Here is a 16,643-nt window from a genome sequence, read left to right as displayed (position 1 = left end):
AGAAACAGCAGCTGCCCGACCAAGTAATTTGTTCAGTGAATCACTGGAAAGACGAATCTCCAAGCATAATTGGGTTCTCACACAGTCCATGTTTACATTTGTCTTTAGACTTTCTACCCTTTTCCCCACACTTTACGTAAATTTGCGACTCCCTTCACGTTTTGCTTTGAGTCGAGATGCTCTGTGTTCCTATTGCAGTCAAATGAAATCAACCGTTTACGCATGGATCTTCTACTGTTTTGACCGTAGCCGCATGTGATGAGATTTCGTGTGGGTTTAACCTCTGCATTCTGATGAGTAATTGTTCTCTCATAAGCATCGCCTGCTCCGGGACAAAATGTTGCAGTGTCTCTCTCTCTCTCTCCTCTCGCGTGTTTGCTCACAAATGAACATGAGCGCGCATGTATGGTGCTGCTCTCTGTGTGTGCAGCCAGAGCAGATGATGCATGGATGGACGTAGAGGCGCTGTCCGTGGTGCTGCTGCAGCTCTGCACCGTCAGAGATCCAGTCCTGTAGCCGCCACGTTTCTGTACTGCCTAAACATTTCACTAATTAAAAATAAATACGTTAAAAAAAAAAAAAACAATCCAATGAACGTAATTAATGTGCCATTATGTTATTAGGAAGTGGAATGTTAGATTTTTTTTTTTTGTCAAAATGTACCAGAAGTGTTCTTTTAACCTTAATTCGAAAAGTAATTCGATTATAACCTAATATAAAAATCCTACACAGAATCCACGTCTTTCTGGCACTGACGGCGTTCTGTACTTGTGGGGTACATGTGGTTGTTTAACCAGCAGCTATAAGTCTGGAGTCCCCTCCTTTCCCTCCGCCTCTAAATAAATAATGAAAGCGAACGGAGAGGGGGAAACTGCAGCTGATTTGCTGATGTCAGGCAGCCAGTGCAGCATTTCATGGTGCAGGGTGGAAACGCGCGGTGCCATCTGCCACGATCTCGAGCTCTCCTACAACTATCCACCTCATCCACCCACTAGGGGGAGGAAAAATTTGTTTATTTTTCTTTCTTTTTAATAAAAAAAAAATAATAATAATAATAATAATAATAAAAAAACTTCACACATGCGAGCCCGACAGGAAAGATGCCGCCAGCTCTCAGGATTTGGGCTCTGCTGTGTGTGTCGCTGTGCAGCCTGTGTCAGCCGGCTCTTCTGAAAAAGGCTTTCCGATGCCCTTCAACATGCAGCTGCTCCAAGGAGTCCATCATATGCGTCGGGTCCTCCAACATCCCGCGGATTTCCCCCAACGAGATCACTTCGTTGTAAGTAAAACACTATCCATATCATTTAAAAAATATATATAATTTCCATGCACTGTACCTGCGCGGGACACTCTGTATGCGCTATACATTCCTCGATTAAAAATCGAGTAATACCGTGCAAGCTCGAATTTATTTGATCAAAAATCTACCTTGTGCTTGCTTCATCCAGGAGTATCGTCAATGGGACTTTCTCCGAGGTCAGAGAGGCAATGTTTGCCCACATGCCCACCCTCCAGCTACTGTAAGAACACCTTTACTCCCTGTAATAACTCTCAGATTGCGTCCATCCTTCCACTAAAACTGTTTATTGTGACACATACAGCACACAGTAAGACTGCATCGCGGCATTACGCATAAATAATGCCAGGTTTTCATTGCCAACTGCATCCCCCAGTAACTTGCGGTGTCAGTCAGTTACTGTAATGTGGGCTTTCAGATTTTCCAGCAAGAAAAGCTTTCAAAGTGTGGAAATGAATAATGAAAACCCTCCTGTGTGCATTTAGCGCAGCTCCCCATTTGTATGAGGTGCTTTCAAGGGCCCATTAATCTCAGTTGTTGCTCAACTGCAGCGACAGCTTGGATGTCAGCATAAACAAGAGATGAAGCAGATTTGCCGGTCTGATGTAGTTTCAGTTGGAAGTTTAGGTAAACTCATCTCTATTCTGCCTGGATGTTTAGTCACTCTTTCTGGCAGATTTTGTAGAGTTTATTCAAACAGTGATTCTTGAGAATATAGGGACAAAATGGGTTTTAATTTTCCCATAATTTTTTTTGTTATTTCTCAACCTGATGTGTACAAATATGACAAAGAATGTTTTGGAAATGTAAAGATGCTAAGGTGCAGGTTCCCAGTTGCAACATTTTTTAAAAAAAATACATTTTTAATCGACCTGACCTAGAACGCTGTCATCACCTTCTGACAAAAATAAATAAAAAATAATTTTTAATGAGCCTATTAGTGATATTTTTACTCATTTTGCAGACAAATGCTTCTCAAAAAAACCAAATAAATATTATTTAAAACAAAAAACAACAAAAGTCCATCTGACAGAGTCGACAGCGCATGACGGAGTTGACACAGAACTGAAGGTGGTGACAAACTAGTGAGTAAAAAGAAAAACTTTATACATGTGAAGTAATGCAATTAATGTAAAATTACATTAAATGAATTAATTGCATATTTAAGTGAGATTTGACAACAATTTAACTGAAAGAGTCAGAAAAACTCTGATGGAGTTGACATCTGACGAAGTTGACAAAAAGCCAAACTATCTCAATTTATCTGATGTTATTCTGAAGGAGGCCATGTTCTAGTTCAACAGGTCCATGAAATCTTTATATTATACCAAAATTAAGCTTTTATTTCACAAAATTTCATAAAAGTTTTGTAAATTGTCAGTTATGGTGTTGACACATCATGATTGTGACAAAAAACGTAGGAATAAAAAGAAGAAAAAACTAAAGAATAACAAGCTAACCAGAGCTAACTAGCCCTCTTAGCAAAGGAAGAGAAAGGAAGTGGTCATGGGGTTCTCAGAAGTTCTGGTGCCCCCAATAATGCCTGATTTTTTTTTTACATTCTTTTCATTTTCTGACAGTGTTGACAAAAACTAGGGACAAATTTCAATGGAGTTGGAAAATATATAAAAATAATTTTTAATTCAATTTATTGATACTTTTGTAATTGTTTATATGACTACTTATACTTAATTGTCTCAATATATAGTTTTAGTATTTCATTAATTGTTTTAAACTATTATAATGTATTGAGTTCTGCTCCTGGACAAGGGCTTTTACAGGCATCATCCACCGACTACAATGTTTAAAATAAAAAAATATTCAGCAAATACCTGAAAAATATACATTGTTGTGCTCACATGACCCAGGTTAGTTTAGTCAGATATTTGAAAAAATTATATTTTGTATATATTTTATTCAAATTTTGTGCTTTATCCATAGGACCTGTTTTGTCCCTATTCTCAAGAATCACTGCAAACTGAAATACTTTAAAAAAAAATTAAATCTAATTTGGGTTGAGGTTATTCCATAAGGTTAATGTTAGCCTACTTTAGCTAATCTAAACCAAGTTTTAATGTGAGTTTGTTAAAACACCCAGTTGTGTCAAAGTCTGTGTGTTTTAGCTTTTGATTGAGGGAGAAATCAGTAATTTAGAGGCAGTTCTCATTCCTCATTCCGTTTAGCTTCTGCACCACTAGCAGTAAAGTAGACTCACAGCATGATACTGCCATCACCATGTTTGACAGTTGGTGATGGATGAAGAATTTCTATTGAAAAACATGATCAAATGTACAGTGTAGTAAAACTTCTCCTGTAAGTATTTTATTATAAAAGCATTAGTCAAGTTACTGTAACTGAGTACATGTAGCTAGTTTCTACCCACCTCTGATGGTGATACAACCAAATATTTGTACTTAAATACAAGTGGGAAAAAACTCACAATCTTTGTTTCTGTGGTTGTTTAGCATCAGCTTCACATCTATTGACTTGTGGATTTTAAAGGGCCCAAATGTAGACAGGACCATAAGGACTATGATTCTGAGCAAAACTGTATGTGTTTAGTCTTATAGGACAAGTCTTATTGCAACTATACACAAAATGAGTTATATGTACAAAACCGAAATTTATTGATGCATCGAGAACTGGGTTTTTCTTACTGTCAACAATACAATTTTGTGATAACTACAAACTGATTCATCTCTTGAATTCACATTTATTTACATAATATGTAGTGCTGAAACATTTGGTTGGTTCAGATTTGATCTTATGCGTTCTTTAATCTGCTCTAACCTGTCTAATATCAATTGCAGACTTTTGAATTCAAACTCCCTAACGACTGTAAGAGACGATGCCTTCTCAGGCCTTCCACATCTGGAGTACCTGTGAGTTATTGTGTTATTAAATTCTTTATTTTAAAAAAAAAGATCATACATGTTGGCATTTGGACTACGGATATGCCTTAAAATATAAAACATAAAATTATATTTTGGTATTAATCATAAAAGTGGCACAAATGATAACTCTGGAGGAGCTGCAGCTCTCCAGAGCTCAGATGGGAGAATTTGTCAACATGGCAACGATTAATTGTGCATTCCTCATGCCTAGTCGCTATGAAAGTATGGCAAGAAAGAAGTCATTATTGAAAGAAAGCCATTACAAGTATCAGTTTGTCGCCTTCCTAAAGTAATGGTCATAATAATTTTTTGTAATTTTTTTTGTAGATTACCACAAATCATGCAGGAGACAGACAACAGTTTTAAGAAAGTCAGATGAGACTAAAACTGAACCGTTTTACCTGCATGCAAAATAGGATTTGTGGTGACTTTCAAATTTTTTTTGTTTTGTAGAAAAATGTAAAATCGCTAATCATTTTCCATCCACTTAACAGTTGTTAGGTGGTATTTGTTTTGATCTATCACTTCAACAAAATACATGTCTAATAATCTCAAACCATAATCACTGCAACTCTTTTTTTTTAATGTCTAATCCACAGGTTCATTGAGAGCAACAAGCTGGAGACGACATCTAAATATGCCTTCAGAGGACTCAGGGACTTGACTCACTTGTATGTCCCACAGTTGATTAAAAACCCTTTGTGTTTTTAATCGCATATGCTGCATGTTCACTCACTGGCGATGTTTTCCAGGTCTCTGGCAAACAACAACATTAAATCCTTACCCAGGGACGTTTTCATTGACCTGGACTCGTTGATAGAGCTGTAAGTTCACCACAGGTTTGTAAAAATGCTCTTCTTTGGTCGGAGTTTTCTTCTGCAACCAACCCGCACTGGTTCTGCCCTGCAGGGACTTGCGAGGCAACGCCTTTGAGTGCGACTGCAGAGCCAAATGGCTCATGATGTGGCTGAAGAGCACCAACGCCACGGTGTCGGATGTCGTGTGTGCCGGACCGGACGACATGAAGGGCAAGCGCCTCAATGACATGAACAGCCTGCACAACGAGTGCATATCGACGGGTGAGTAACCGCCTGAGTCAGCTTCACTGCTGACGTCGGTCAGATCAGCAGCGTCATTCTAGGCAAAAAATTCCCCTCATGATTTCACCTTTCCGCAGACTTTGTCCTTCACCAGTCCGTGGCCTCTGAGTCTCTGTCAGTCGATACGTTCAGCTTCAAGAATGATGTCTATGTGACAATTGCTGCTCCCAACTCAGACAGCTGCATGGTTTTACAGTGGGACCACATTGAGATGAACTTCAGGACGTATGATAACATCACAGGCAAGGAAATCCCTTCACCCTGTATCTAGTAAAGTGTTGAAACATTATCAGAAGTTTATGTCTTACGTGCAGTAGATGTATCTTCATTTTGTTCTCAGAAAGTTTCCCATGGGAAGATCATAAGTGGGGCATATATTTCCATTTTACTTCCCAAATATGTTTACATCCCAACATATGTTTCACATTTTCTCAAATTACAACCATGTGTGTTTTATCGGGGTTATAAGTGACAGACCAACAACATGTAATGCAGAATTACTAGGTAGAAGAATCATGACAAGGTTTTCAGAATCTTTATTCTAAAGTTTTTTTTAACATGTCACTACCAAAATAGTACAAGCTCAGTCAGCTGTAGAGCATCTGTGAATATCAATTTTTGAGCCTCGCCACAGATTCTCAGGGGTATCAAGTTAAAAGGGCTGAATACAAATGTGAGTTTATTTATGAATAAAGTTGAATCCATATTTCCTTTTCTTTTTACTTCACAGTTATACACTCCTTTGTACTGATCTATCAATGTAAGATCCTGATGAAATACTGTGAAGTTTGCGTTTGTCAATTTCCAGTGCAAATCCTTATGTGTGTTTCGGCAAAAAGAAAGATATCTGATGCAAATGTGACAACAGTTTTAAGGTTCTGTTGCATTGTGGGATGTGGTGGAGTAATCTTTGTAAAGCATAAAGACCATTTGTAGCAACAGGTTTTAGCTAATTTGGACGAAAGTAAACAAACTACAGGTGTGAAAATCCTCTTAGCTAAGCCATTAGCTTCAGCTTAAGGGTCAAATAAGCTTAGATTAATACAAAGGAGTATAGCTTTGAGAGTTAGCTGCTGCAAGTCGAATGTTGCAAGTTAAACCATCATTTTAAGTTTGAGTTTAATTGTTGTGTTGTACCTGTGTTCCTCTGTTTACAGGTCAGTCCATTGTTGGTTGCAAGTCAGTAATCATCCAGGAAGAGGTTTATGTCATTGTGGCTCAGCTGTTTGGTGGCTCCCACATTTACAAGTTTGATGACGACCAAAGCCGGTTCAACAAGTTCCAGGACACTGAAGTCTCCAAGATCTCCAAGCCCAATGACATCGAGGCTTTTCAGATCGGAACAGACTGGTTCTTTGTCATCGCAGACAGCTCCAAAGCTGGCTTGTCAACCCTCTACAAGTGGAACGATAACGGATTTTACTCATACCAGTCCCTGCACGAGTGGTTCCGTGACACAGACGCAGAGTTTCTGAACCTCGATGGGAAGGCTCACCTAATCTTGGCAAGTCGCTCGCAGGTTCCAGTGATCTACCAGTGGAGCCGTAGTAACCAGAAGTTCATCCTGCAGGGTGATATCCCCAACATGGAGGACGTGGTAGCTGTGAAACACTTCCGGATCAAAGAGGAGCTCTATCTTTCCATGACCCGCTACATTGGTGACTCCAAGGTCCTAAAGTGGGGGCCCAAGCAGTTTTCAGAGATCCAGGCTGTACCGTCCCGAGGCTCCATGATCCTGCAACCATTCACATTCAAGGACCGCTACTACCTGGCTCTGGGAAGTGACTATACGTTCTCGCAAATCTATCTGTGGGACGACGAAAAGAAAATCTTCGACCGCTTCAAGGAAGTGTACATCCAGGCACCACGCTCATTCACCGTCGTCTCCACTGACCGCAGGGACTTTATATTTTCATCCAGCTTCAAGGGAAACACACAGATCTTTGAGCACATCATTATTGACCTGACCTTGTGAGGGGCCGTGCCTTATTGTCTCTCCTATAATCAGATGTCTTCCGTTCAAGAGATATATGAATAAAACAAAGGAAAAAGACTTGAAGAAAAGGATAAATTCCAATAAATACATCATCTTAACTCATATTAAAGCTTGGTGAGGTATTGACTTATTCTTAAGATGCCCTTCTGGATTCACCCAGAGCTAAAACGACTCTAAAAACATTTTCTTTCGCTTTTATTTTTGCCAACTGAGGACACAGTAGATATGTTTTCCTCTTTCTTCAGGCCTTCATAGCCTGTGATGGACATTATGCTGTCCTTTCAGAGCAGACCTACAGTGCTCTGATGGGCTAACAGTGCCTCCTCGTGGCCGTGATGAAGCATCACACCTTTTGTTCCTTACAAGGAATGTCTCAAAAGCACAAACCTTTAACTATCATAGAATCTTAGAGTGTAGCTACATAGTGGAAATGTTACTGTAGGTGCTACTGATTGTACACAGAAATTTACTAAAAAGATAATAAATGGTTGTTTCGAGAGGCGATATTCAGTTCAGGATATATCTGATTCCATTTCAGATTAATTTACTTGGGGGAAAAAAAGTTCTCCAGGGTTTGTGTGCTGATCAGGTAAATTGAACATATTTTCAATTCTAAACAAAAAAAAGTTTTTTGGTTTGTAAGGTAAGATTTTTTTTAAGCATCTGAAAGAAAAAAAAATGCATGTAAATAAGTCCAGTGAATCTAAGAGCCTTTTTTCTTTTTATTTTTCATTCTTAAAAAAAAAAATTGACTCCTTACCAGGTGTACATATAATCAGGACTCCGATGCCACTACCTGTTCTTAACAGTTCTTTGCACTTACTAACAAGAATCAGTTGATTCAGCTTGCAAGAGCATGACATTTAAAAAGTCAACTTATTTTTAGACAAACCTGACAAAGACTTCAAATGCTTTTAGTAAGATGAATGGCATTGCAAGTAAATAAAAAAAATATGCAAGCTTTGTAATTCTTTAGTGAGATCTAGTTTGAAGCTTATTGAATGTTTCTGTTAAAAACTGCTGTACATTCATTCAGTTGAGTGAAATAAAAGTGAAAAGATATTGTAAAGACGTGTGGAAAAAATATTTTCTGTCAGTTTACACTATCTTTAAGGAGAATTATTATACTTAGTGGAAAAGTTAAAAATATGCATAAAATGGCATCTCAGTTGTTTAAAGCCTCTTAGTGCAGAAAGATTTATCGGCAAGCTTCATCCAAATCCAGACATTAGAATGATTAAATACATATAAAAACATCAGAACAAAACAAATTTCATGTTCTTTTTCATTCACATTTTTTTCTCACTACTTGAAGTTAAAGCAGATCAAATTCACTTGTCTTATGACAATTAGAATCACCAAAAATAAATGACACACATAAATGACAAGACAAAATTATAATTTTCAAAATAAATACGTAATTTATTTTTGTTGTCCCAGAGCAAAATACTTAATAGAAAACACAGCGATACATAATTCATTAAAAAAAAATTAAAATACTGTAAAAACTTCATTTTGAACAGTAAACCAAACCAGTGAAGGCAAAGTGAAAGATTCAAGAGAAAATAAAACACACAATCAAAAATAGCAAAACTCTACTGTTGTCTCAAACTACAAATGTGAAATCTAGAAATCTATCTCTTTAGCTGAATCAGTCCGATGGGAAAAACAGAGCGCTGAAAGCTTATCACATAAGGCAAACAATGGCCTATTCACAATAATCAGAGAAACACTTTGCAGCATGCAACATTTTTGCAACATTGTTGTTTTTTTTACCCATTAAAATTAGGACCCTATAACAGATACAAGGTGGTACAAGAGAATCATTTAAAAATATATGTTCAAATAAGGTTCCTTTATTTTTCAAATTTTGTATAAGCAGACATATAATGAAGATAAAAATAATAGAGAAAAATAGACTAAATCCTATAAAGTAGATCTTTTAGTTTAGTATTGCATTGAAAATATAAAACTGGTAAAATCCCAAACATTTCTACATTATGAAGAAATCAATTAATTAAAAGTAATTATTGATACTTTGATAAACAACATGATATATAAAACATAATCTTTGGTTTCAACATCTCATTTCTGTACAGTAATAGTAATGAGGGTTTTATGTAGCTCATGTTGGGAAAGAAGCAAGGTATGTTGTAAAATGAATTAAACAGCAGCAGACAAGTCTGAAGTACAGATAAATATGATACTGATAATCACCATATGCAAAGTCCTCACAGATGCAGAAAAAAACATTTAGTCTATTACGTCCATTTTAAAAATCAAACCTCATTTCTAGTTAATGAGGTTTTACAATGCATTTGCGTTTGTAAAAACATGTTCAAAGCTTATCAAGTAAAGGATTGTTACATAACTTAATAACTGAATTGATATTACTGTATTAGTATTAACATATGACATGTAAACTAAACAACCTGCATAAGATTCAGTCATTTCTTTGTGTTTTTAAGCCTCTGAATTTGAATTCAATCCAGGTTACTGGGTTGAGACTCCTGAACTGGAACCCCCAGCTGCTCCTCGATGTTTGGGGAAGGCATCACAAACATGCTGCGAGAGTCTTCACTCTGAAACATTTCATTCAGTGGGACCTGTTGATTCCACCCTTTGTCTTTAGCGTACTTGAAGACAGCTCCAAACAGATCAGGAAATAATTCAAGGACGTCAGTTTTGGAAGCATCTTCAGCACTGTGAACATGGAGAAAAATTTAACCGAGTAAATATCTCACTAATGTTTTGAATCACATGACAATTTACAGCTGTTTATGTTCTTGTTCTGAAAACTTTGTGTTTATGTTGTAGCTCCTGCTGCTATTATGCAACATCAACAATATCTGAACCATCAGTGCATAACGTCACTCGTATATGCAAATGGAAAAAAAAACTGACACAAAAGACAAAGCGGATCTTTACTAATTTAATGAGTCTTTGCACCTAAAATGGAAGTTTAGAAAAAATTTGTAACAGCTGAACTTACTAGTGCTCATGCATATTGCGTATGAAACGTAGCAATCCTAGAATGTTGTCAGGGTAGGCTTTTTTCTTGCCTTCCATCTTTTGAACCAGTTCTTGTGGAAACTCAAGAAAGAAAGAAAAACAAAAAAGATGGCATAAATTTTCCTTCTTCACATGGATTTTTTTAATCCAAATTGCACATTCTCAAATCAGAACATGCAACATAGATAGTGAAAAAATGAGGTGCTGGTATCCCAGGACAATTGATATTTATGATGTCAAGTTTAGTACTTAAACATTGTTTCTGCTATCAGAAACAGAGACACTTTTATTAGAAAGAAAACTCACTATAGCTTATAGTCCAGTTAGTCATGTCATAGATATGACTTACTAGAGATATTGAGATATTTTTTTGTACAGCACTCACCTTTTGCTTCCACTGTGAGAAGGCTCCATGATCTGCATATTTTTCAAGCGAGTCTATAAGTTCCTGGTCTGCATTTTGATATTTTGCCACTTCCTCTCTGTTACCAACTTTTTTCAGGTATTCAACTTTTCTGTAAAGAGACACAAAAATATGTTTAATTAAGTGTTAAACCATGTGTGGAATGAAAGAAAAGAGCAAAGCGGATATGATAATATAGTAGAGTGCTCCATTGTGTAAACAAGTTCTGATGGCATAATATCACAATTTAGGTAACATTTAGAAAAAGCAAAAGTGAAAACAGAGTATATGCTGAATTTTATTTATAATGTATAAGAATGAATAAACAGATTTGTGTTGTAGTCTTACTTCACATATGGCCAGAAGAAGGGGTGACTGAGGCATTGTTCAACTCTCGGTCTGTCTATTGGTTCTTTGTTGATCATCCATTCAATGAGATCTTTTGCCACAACATCCTGAACATCATCCAAACTGTACTTCCCTTCGTCAATGTTTGCTTCCAGTTGAAAGGATTTGCCGATGTTGAATGGATGTTTTCCTCCAGACAGGATATAATAAATCAGCATCCCTGCAACCTTAAAAGGTAAAACATTAGATTTTTTGGTAGCACTTTATTTGACGTAGTGTATATGAGGCTGACATGACACCGTCATAGTCATGACATAACACCTGTCATGAACACAAAGGAGGCTTTATGAAAGTCTTTGACTGTTGTCATGACGTGGTCATGCAGTAAATTAATGCAAAGTTGCAATAAAAGGCCATTAAAAGTGCCAACTTTGCATAATTTGGTAAATAATTATAATTTAATGCAAAGTTGACACTTTTAATGGACTTTCAATGCAACTTTTAGAGCAACTTTGCATTGAAAGTTGCTCTGTAATGACCATGTAAAAATACAGTGTTACTGAATTTTTTTTTTTATCTTACATTGTCAATAGACAAGTAAGCATTGCAGGAAAACTCACCTGTACATCAGTGGTTGACTTGTACGACACAATGCACCCCTCCTCTAGAGACTCTCTGGCTTTCCAGCACTTTGTTCCTGCAGCTACTGTTTGGTGCGTTGTTTGGTCTTTGGGTAAACGTCTACTTATCCCAAAATCAGCCAGTCTTGACTTCCCCATAACATCTGGAGGACAAATCATGAAAAGGGAGTGGTGTGGAAGATTATTATGTTTTCAGTTCTGAAGATTAAAATAAAGTAGTATTATTACAGACAACTTTAACATAATGTTCAGCTACAGGAAATGAATAGTGAGATGATAATGTATCTTTTCTTTTTATAATGAGGGTCCATGTGAAAATATTGTAGGGGGTTATGAGGTAGGAGTTCATAAGTTTCTTACTTCTTCCTACTCCTTTTCAAGCATGTTAAAACAAAAATATTTGTCTTTTGCATTCCTTGTGCATGTGTGTGATTTTATACTTTTCATGTTCGAAATAAACCTTTAAAACAAGTTTGCATGGTTTCCTTTAGAAATAATTTTCTAACTTGATCAATGTCTACTTATATTATTTGCAAACCTAAAGCATTATCCTATTTATTGGTTACTATTATTATAAGGAGCAAATAATAATAACCAATGTAGACAAAGAACAACAGTCCAGACTATTCAGCAGTTATATTATAGCAATATGAAAAACGGATCTACACCATGAGCATTATAAAGATAAAATCTTGAATGTTCTTACCGATTAAAACGTTCTGTGGCTTTAAATCACGATGGAAAATCTGAGGATTTTGACAGTGAAGCACTTTTAAACTTTCAAGAAGCTCTAAGACGAGTTTCTTCCTCTGTAGGGCATCAATACTACCAGCACTGATATGTTCGTCCAAAGTGTACTCGCAAAGCTGGAGAGCAAGATATCCAAAGTTTTCATCCTCTGCATGATCAATGTATCGTACAATAGAGTGATGATCTAGTTCTGGCAGTCGAAGGATTCCTTCCTCATTCTTCAGAGTTTTATAGTTGCTTTTAGACATTCGTTTAATTGCAACTTCTGTGCCATCATCTCTCAGTCCTAGGAATACTTCAGTTCCATCACTTCCCTTTGCTATGTGAAATTCTTCAGTATTTTCATAAATAATGCCCTGTATTCTTGTCACTTTGCTTTCATCGATGCTTACGAGTTTTTTAAGCTTGTCATTCCACCTTTTGCTGATTGGAAGCCTTTTTCTTAATGGTGATGCTTTGGTGGGACTGTCATTAAATGGCCTTACATTTGAGACTAACTTTGCTACAGTAGTTATTTCTGCATCAGAAGCAGTTGTATCATCACCACAGCTTGGGTCTTCTTTCTCTTCTTTCTTTGTCTTCTTCTTCTTTTTCTTCTTTTTTTTGGATTTAGCCACAGTAGAGCTTTCATCACACTCAGACTGTGGGTTGTCTAAAAATGATTTTAGATATTTTAGTCCTTCTTTTAGCTTGTCGTTCATTTTGATGTCTGCATATATCAATATGTCCTCAGGTACTGATTTTATACAGCCTGACTGAAAGTTCTTAGATGACAGCAAGTTTGCAAATATGCCATATGTGTAGGTCCTGATATCAGAGGGGTACTGGTCATCTACAAAAGGACAGACTGTTTTGCTCAGTGTTTCAATAACATCTGATTCCCAGCTGTTGATGCCCTTTGTTTTCTGTGTTATCACATAAATTGTTGGGAGAACAGCCCCCCAAATTTCAAGTCCTGCTTGCATTTCCAGAACAGCCTCCCATGTTGTATGTCTCTCTTTTAGATGAATGTTCATTTGGTATGTCGTCCATTGTGCAGAAAACTGCATTTAACGTATCAACTACTGTTCTCACTGATCCTTTTGGGATATTTTGTAAACGTCTAATTGCACTTGTTACATATAGGTTTAAATTATTCATTTCCTTAAGCCATTGAATACTTCTCCGTTTATATTCTTCTGCTCTGAGCCCAATCACAGTGAACAGCACTTCAATCATGGTCAAATGGCTGTCAGGATCCTCCAGTAACATGTGCTTATGAAAATCTTTGAAAACCTTCTCTGGGGTTTCCTGTCCCACAGCGATTTCAGCATCCAAAAAATAACAAATTTTGGAGCAAGAAAAATTTCCTTTAGATCCCAAATTATGAATAATCCGAGCTATGTTTTTGTTGGTTTTCAGACTGTCGAGGTGTCGTGGTGGTAACAACAACACCTTTGCTTTAGCAGAGAGGAGCATTTCAACAACATCTTCTCTTTCATGACTGGCAGCAGTTTGTAGTGGTGTAGGCATCACAAGTTCCCCAGGCCTCCACCCATTAGGATCTGCTTTTGCTTCAAGAAGTTTTTCTACAAAACCAATTAGAGCTTTGGCTAGTGAGACATAATGCAAAGGTGTCCACCCATTGGTCGAGGCAAGATTTGGGTCTGAACCTTGTTCTAGGAGGTATGTAAACAAACGCATCTTATGGTTTATAAGAGCAGCAGTCAGAGGGGTTACATTATCGTTTAGTTTACTGTACGGATAAAGACCATTTATAGGGTATTCTCGCAGTAACTTTTTAAGATTTGTTAAGTCGCCCTCTTCGATACATTTTATCACTTGATGCATCACTGGTAACTTTTGTGGGACCTGCTTGTTATTATCCATGTTTGTGCTCCAGGTAACCTGTAGAAAAGAGACAGACATTATAAAACTGTCAACATGTATTTATGTAGTGTTGCAATAAAGACAGAAAAAAATCTAAACACTGACAAAGTGCCAAGATTTTCCACATAGAAATAAAAGCTGTATAAAAATAGCAATTAAACACAAAAACAAGAAACTATAAGAATCGTTTCACCTAGAAGTTAAATCATAATAATTAATGATAACAAAGCTCATATTATTACAAAAGTAGCCTAATATTGCTCTCAGTTATATTATAATTGAATATTCTGAATAATTTACCAATCCTGACCAAACAGTCTGGGAAAAATGTGTTTGCCTCCAGCGACACACAGCACACCAACACACACAGTTTCTATGGCTATGTTCATACAACAGGCAAGTGCAACCCAAATCCGAATTTCTGCCCCTGTCCGACTCTTATCCAACTTTTCCATTGAGTCTTTACAGCCCAGTTCTATGAAAAATACGTAATTTTCACACATTTGGCAGCATCTGCCTGCAGATTATCTAACCCTAGGCCTAAACCCATGACTACCCTTTTTTTCGGCACATTATCTCTCTGGGTTTCGATTCTGCCGTCTCCGGTTGTCCTTGTTGTACGGCAGGCCGTTTTAACATAAAATTGGTTTTGTCTGATTATCCATTACATTCTAGATACCTAAAAATGTATTTTGACATAACCAGATTCGTCATTTGAAGGGTGACACTAACATGATTATAACTAGTTAAAATAGCCACAATAGCTCAGCATTATGGGATATGTGGAGAATAAAAAACTTTGTGAACTTGAAGACATGCTTCAGAAGTTTGCAAAGAATTTTACATTTATTCTCTTCCAACAAACATAATGCACTTAAAAAAAGGCTAAATGTGCAACTATTAACCCATTCCAAAGTGATGCCTTTTTTAAAAATCTTTAAAAATTTTATTCAAATCCATCTATTCATTATCTTACACACTTATCCCTAGTGGGATGCTGGTGCCTCCATTGCAAGTCAACACAGAGGCAAACAATCATGCATGCCCACACCAACAATAAGGGAGAATTTAGAGAGACCAATCAACCTCACAGTCATGTCTTTGGACTGTGGGAGGAAGCCAGAGAATCCCTGTATGCACGGAGGAGAACATGCAAACTCCATGCAGAAAAACCTTGGTCTGGGATTCAAACCCAGGACCTTCTTGCTGCAAGACAAAAGTAATACCAACTGCACCACTGTGCAGGCAATTTTTAATTTTTTTTTTTTTTTAAGATTAAAAAAATCTTTACATTTATTTTAAATCTTAAATTAGTATTCTGTCAGGACAGAATACTTATTCCGTCTTGACTATGTATCAGTAATGTAATTCTGCTATAGTCATAAACCAGTTTCTGAAATCTGGAACATAAGTGTGGTGAAACCAATTTTATGATAAAGGGGTCTGCCATACAAGCACTGATGTAACCAAAATGAGCAGCACGCAAGAAACGTTATTCGGCCAGCTCAACGTCGGAAAATGATCGAAAAACGTTTATAGACCTTTATAGGATCTCATGTACTGACCCAAAAGTGCACTGGCCTACCAAGTAAAATGCCCTGCATGCTAAGCCCTCAAACATCAGACATTCAGGATAGTAGCCTATTACTACTACTAATAAGAACTATAATATTATACAAAATAGCAAAACATTATGTGTTACTTCGAAAAATAAAAATAAAAATCTTATACCAAAAGGCAAAAATGAGATTTGGTTTTCCATGTAGCCGACTTTAGGTAAACATATCAAGATTTTACTCGGCAACATTTCAAATAAGATCGTGAAAATAACTTACACGGGGCCGTCTTCATCTGTCCCTCTGGCTTCCTGTGTAATAGATTCTGTTCCGTGTGCTTGCTCCACCCTGTTGACATCCGGACGCAACGTAATTATAAATAACACCCACATTCTTTTACGCAAACTGAAGACTTTGTGTTTACATTTATGTCAAACCCTGACATTTTTCCTAACCATAACTCAGCTCTATTTAACCAAACTTCACACCATCTTTAGATCTAAATAGTAAAACACAGCAGGACAAAAAAAAGTGAGGACAAGAAAAAAGTCCTTCCGCAAATGACCTCCCTTGGTTTGTAAATATTACGAATGTGGTCCTCTTGCATGAATAAAGAGGACAATTATAAAGTCCTCCGTCTCGTGCTCTACGTCCCACCCTATTTCCCCCTGGCGATAATGTTCCATTTGCTCATTTTACGTAACATTTCACGATAACTTTGCCGACACCCACACACAAAAAAACAACAACAAAAAAAAAATTGCTCTTAAGAAATCT

At 36.9% G+C, this 16,643-nt stretch overlaps 2 protein-coding genes across 3 annotated transcripts; one reads left to right on the top strand and one right to left on the bottom strand.

Annotated features, from left to right (window-relative positions):
* Nucleotides 1-855: 855 nt before the first annotated feature.
* On the top strand, nt 856-8,356 carry lgi2a (leucine-rich repeat LGI family, member 2a). Its single transcript, XM_008435824.3, has 8 exons — nt 856-1,279; nt 1,449-1,520; nt 4,108-4,179; nt 4,791-4,862; nt 4,944-5,015; nt 5,101-5,270; nt 5,369-5,533; nt 6,449-8,356. The coding sequence occupies exons 1-8, from the start codon at nt 1,101-1,103 to the stop codon at nt 7,264-7,266; spliced, it is 1,620 nt and encodes a 539-aa protein (XP_008434046.1). The 5' UTR covers nt 856-1,100; the 3' UTR covers nt 7,267-8,356.
* A 354-nt stretch (nt 8,357-8,710) lies between these two features.
* LOC103480695 (serine/threonine-protein kinase/endoribonuclease IRE1-like) lies at nt 8,711-16,635 on the bottom strand. 2 transcript variants are annotated; one of them, XM_017310607.2, is made up of 7 exons: nt 16,146-16,635; nt 12,398-14,328; nt 11,671-11,834; nt 11,051-11,277; nt 10,685-10,814; nt 10,280-10,380; nt 8,711-9,990 (listed from the first exon to the last, which is right to left on the bottom strand). In XM_017310607.2, the coding sequence occupies exons 2-7, from the start codon at nt 13,488-13,490 to the stop codon at nt 9,771-9,773; spliced, it is 1,935 nt and encodes a 644-aa protein (XP_017166096.1). In that variant the 5' UTR covers nt 13,491-14,328; nt 16,146-16,635; the 3' UTR covers nt 8,711-9,770. The 2 variants fall into 2 exon arrangements, with proteins under 2 accessions (XP_017166096.1, XP_008434045.2); XM_008435823.3 differs by lacking the exons at nt 12,398-14,328; nt 16,146-16,635 and having other exon boundaries at nt 11,671-12,348.
* Nucleotides 16,636-16,643: the final 8 nt, after the last annotated feature.

This window comes from Poecilia reticulata, chromosome 18, assembly GCF_904066995.2.
Source record: "Poecilia reticulata chromosome 18, P_reticulata-male-v2, whole genome shotgun sequence".
NCBI classification, from domain to species: domain Eukaryota; kingdom Metazoa; phylum Chordata; class Actinopteri; order Cyprinodontiformes; family Poeciliidae; genus Poecilia; species Poecilia reticulata.
The sequence above is the reverse complement of the archived record's forward strand: the minus strand, read 5'-3'. Positions and strand labels throughout refer to the sequence as shown.

Excerpts from the sequence above, each read along its gene's own strand:
- LOC103480695 (XM_017310607.2), bottom strand. The coding sequence starts at position 13,490 with ATGCAGTTTTCTGCACAATGGACGACATACCAAATGAACATTCATCTA. Across the intron at positions 11,278-11,670 it reads AGTCAACCACTGATGTACAG|GTTGCAGGGATGCTGATTTA; the intron begins GTGAGTTTTCCT and ends TTACCTTTTAAG. Across the intron at positions 10,815-11,050 it reads TTCTTCTGGCCATATGTGAA|AAAAGTTGAATACCTGAAAA; the intron begins GTAAGACTACAA and ends GTCTCTTTACAG.
- lgi2a (XM_008435824.3), top strand. The coding sequence starts at position 1,101 with ATGCCGCCAGCTCTCAGGATTTGGGCTCTGCTGTGTGTGTCGCTGTGC. Across the intron at positions 1,280-1,448 it reads CCCAACGAGATCACTTCGTT|GAGTATCGTCAATGGGACTT; the intron begins GTAAGTAAAACA and ends TGCTTCATCCAG. Across the intron at positions 4,180-4,790 it reads CTTCCACATCTGGAGTACCT|GTTCATTGAGAGCAACAAGC; the intron begins GTGAGTTATTGT and ends TCTAATCCACAG.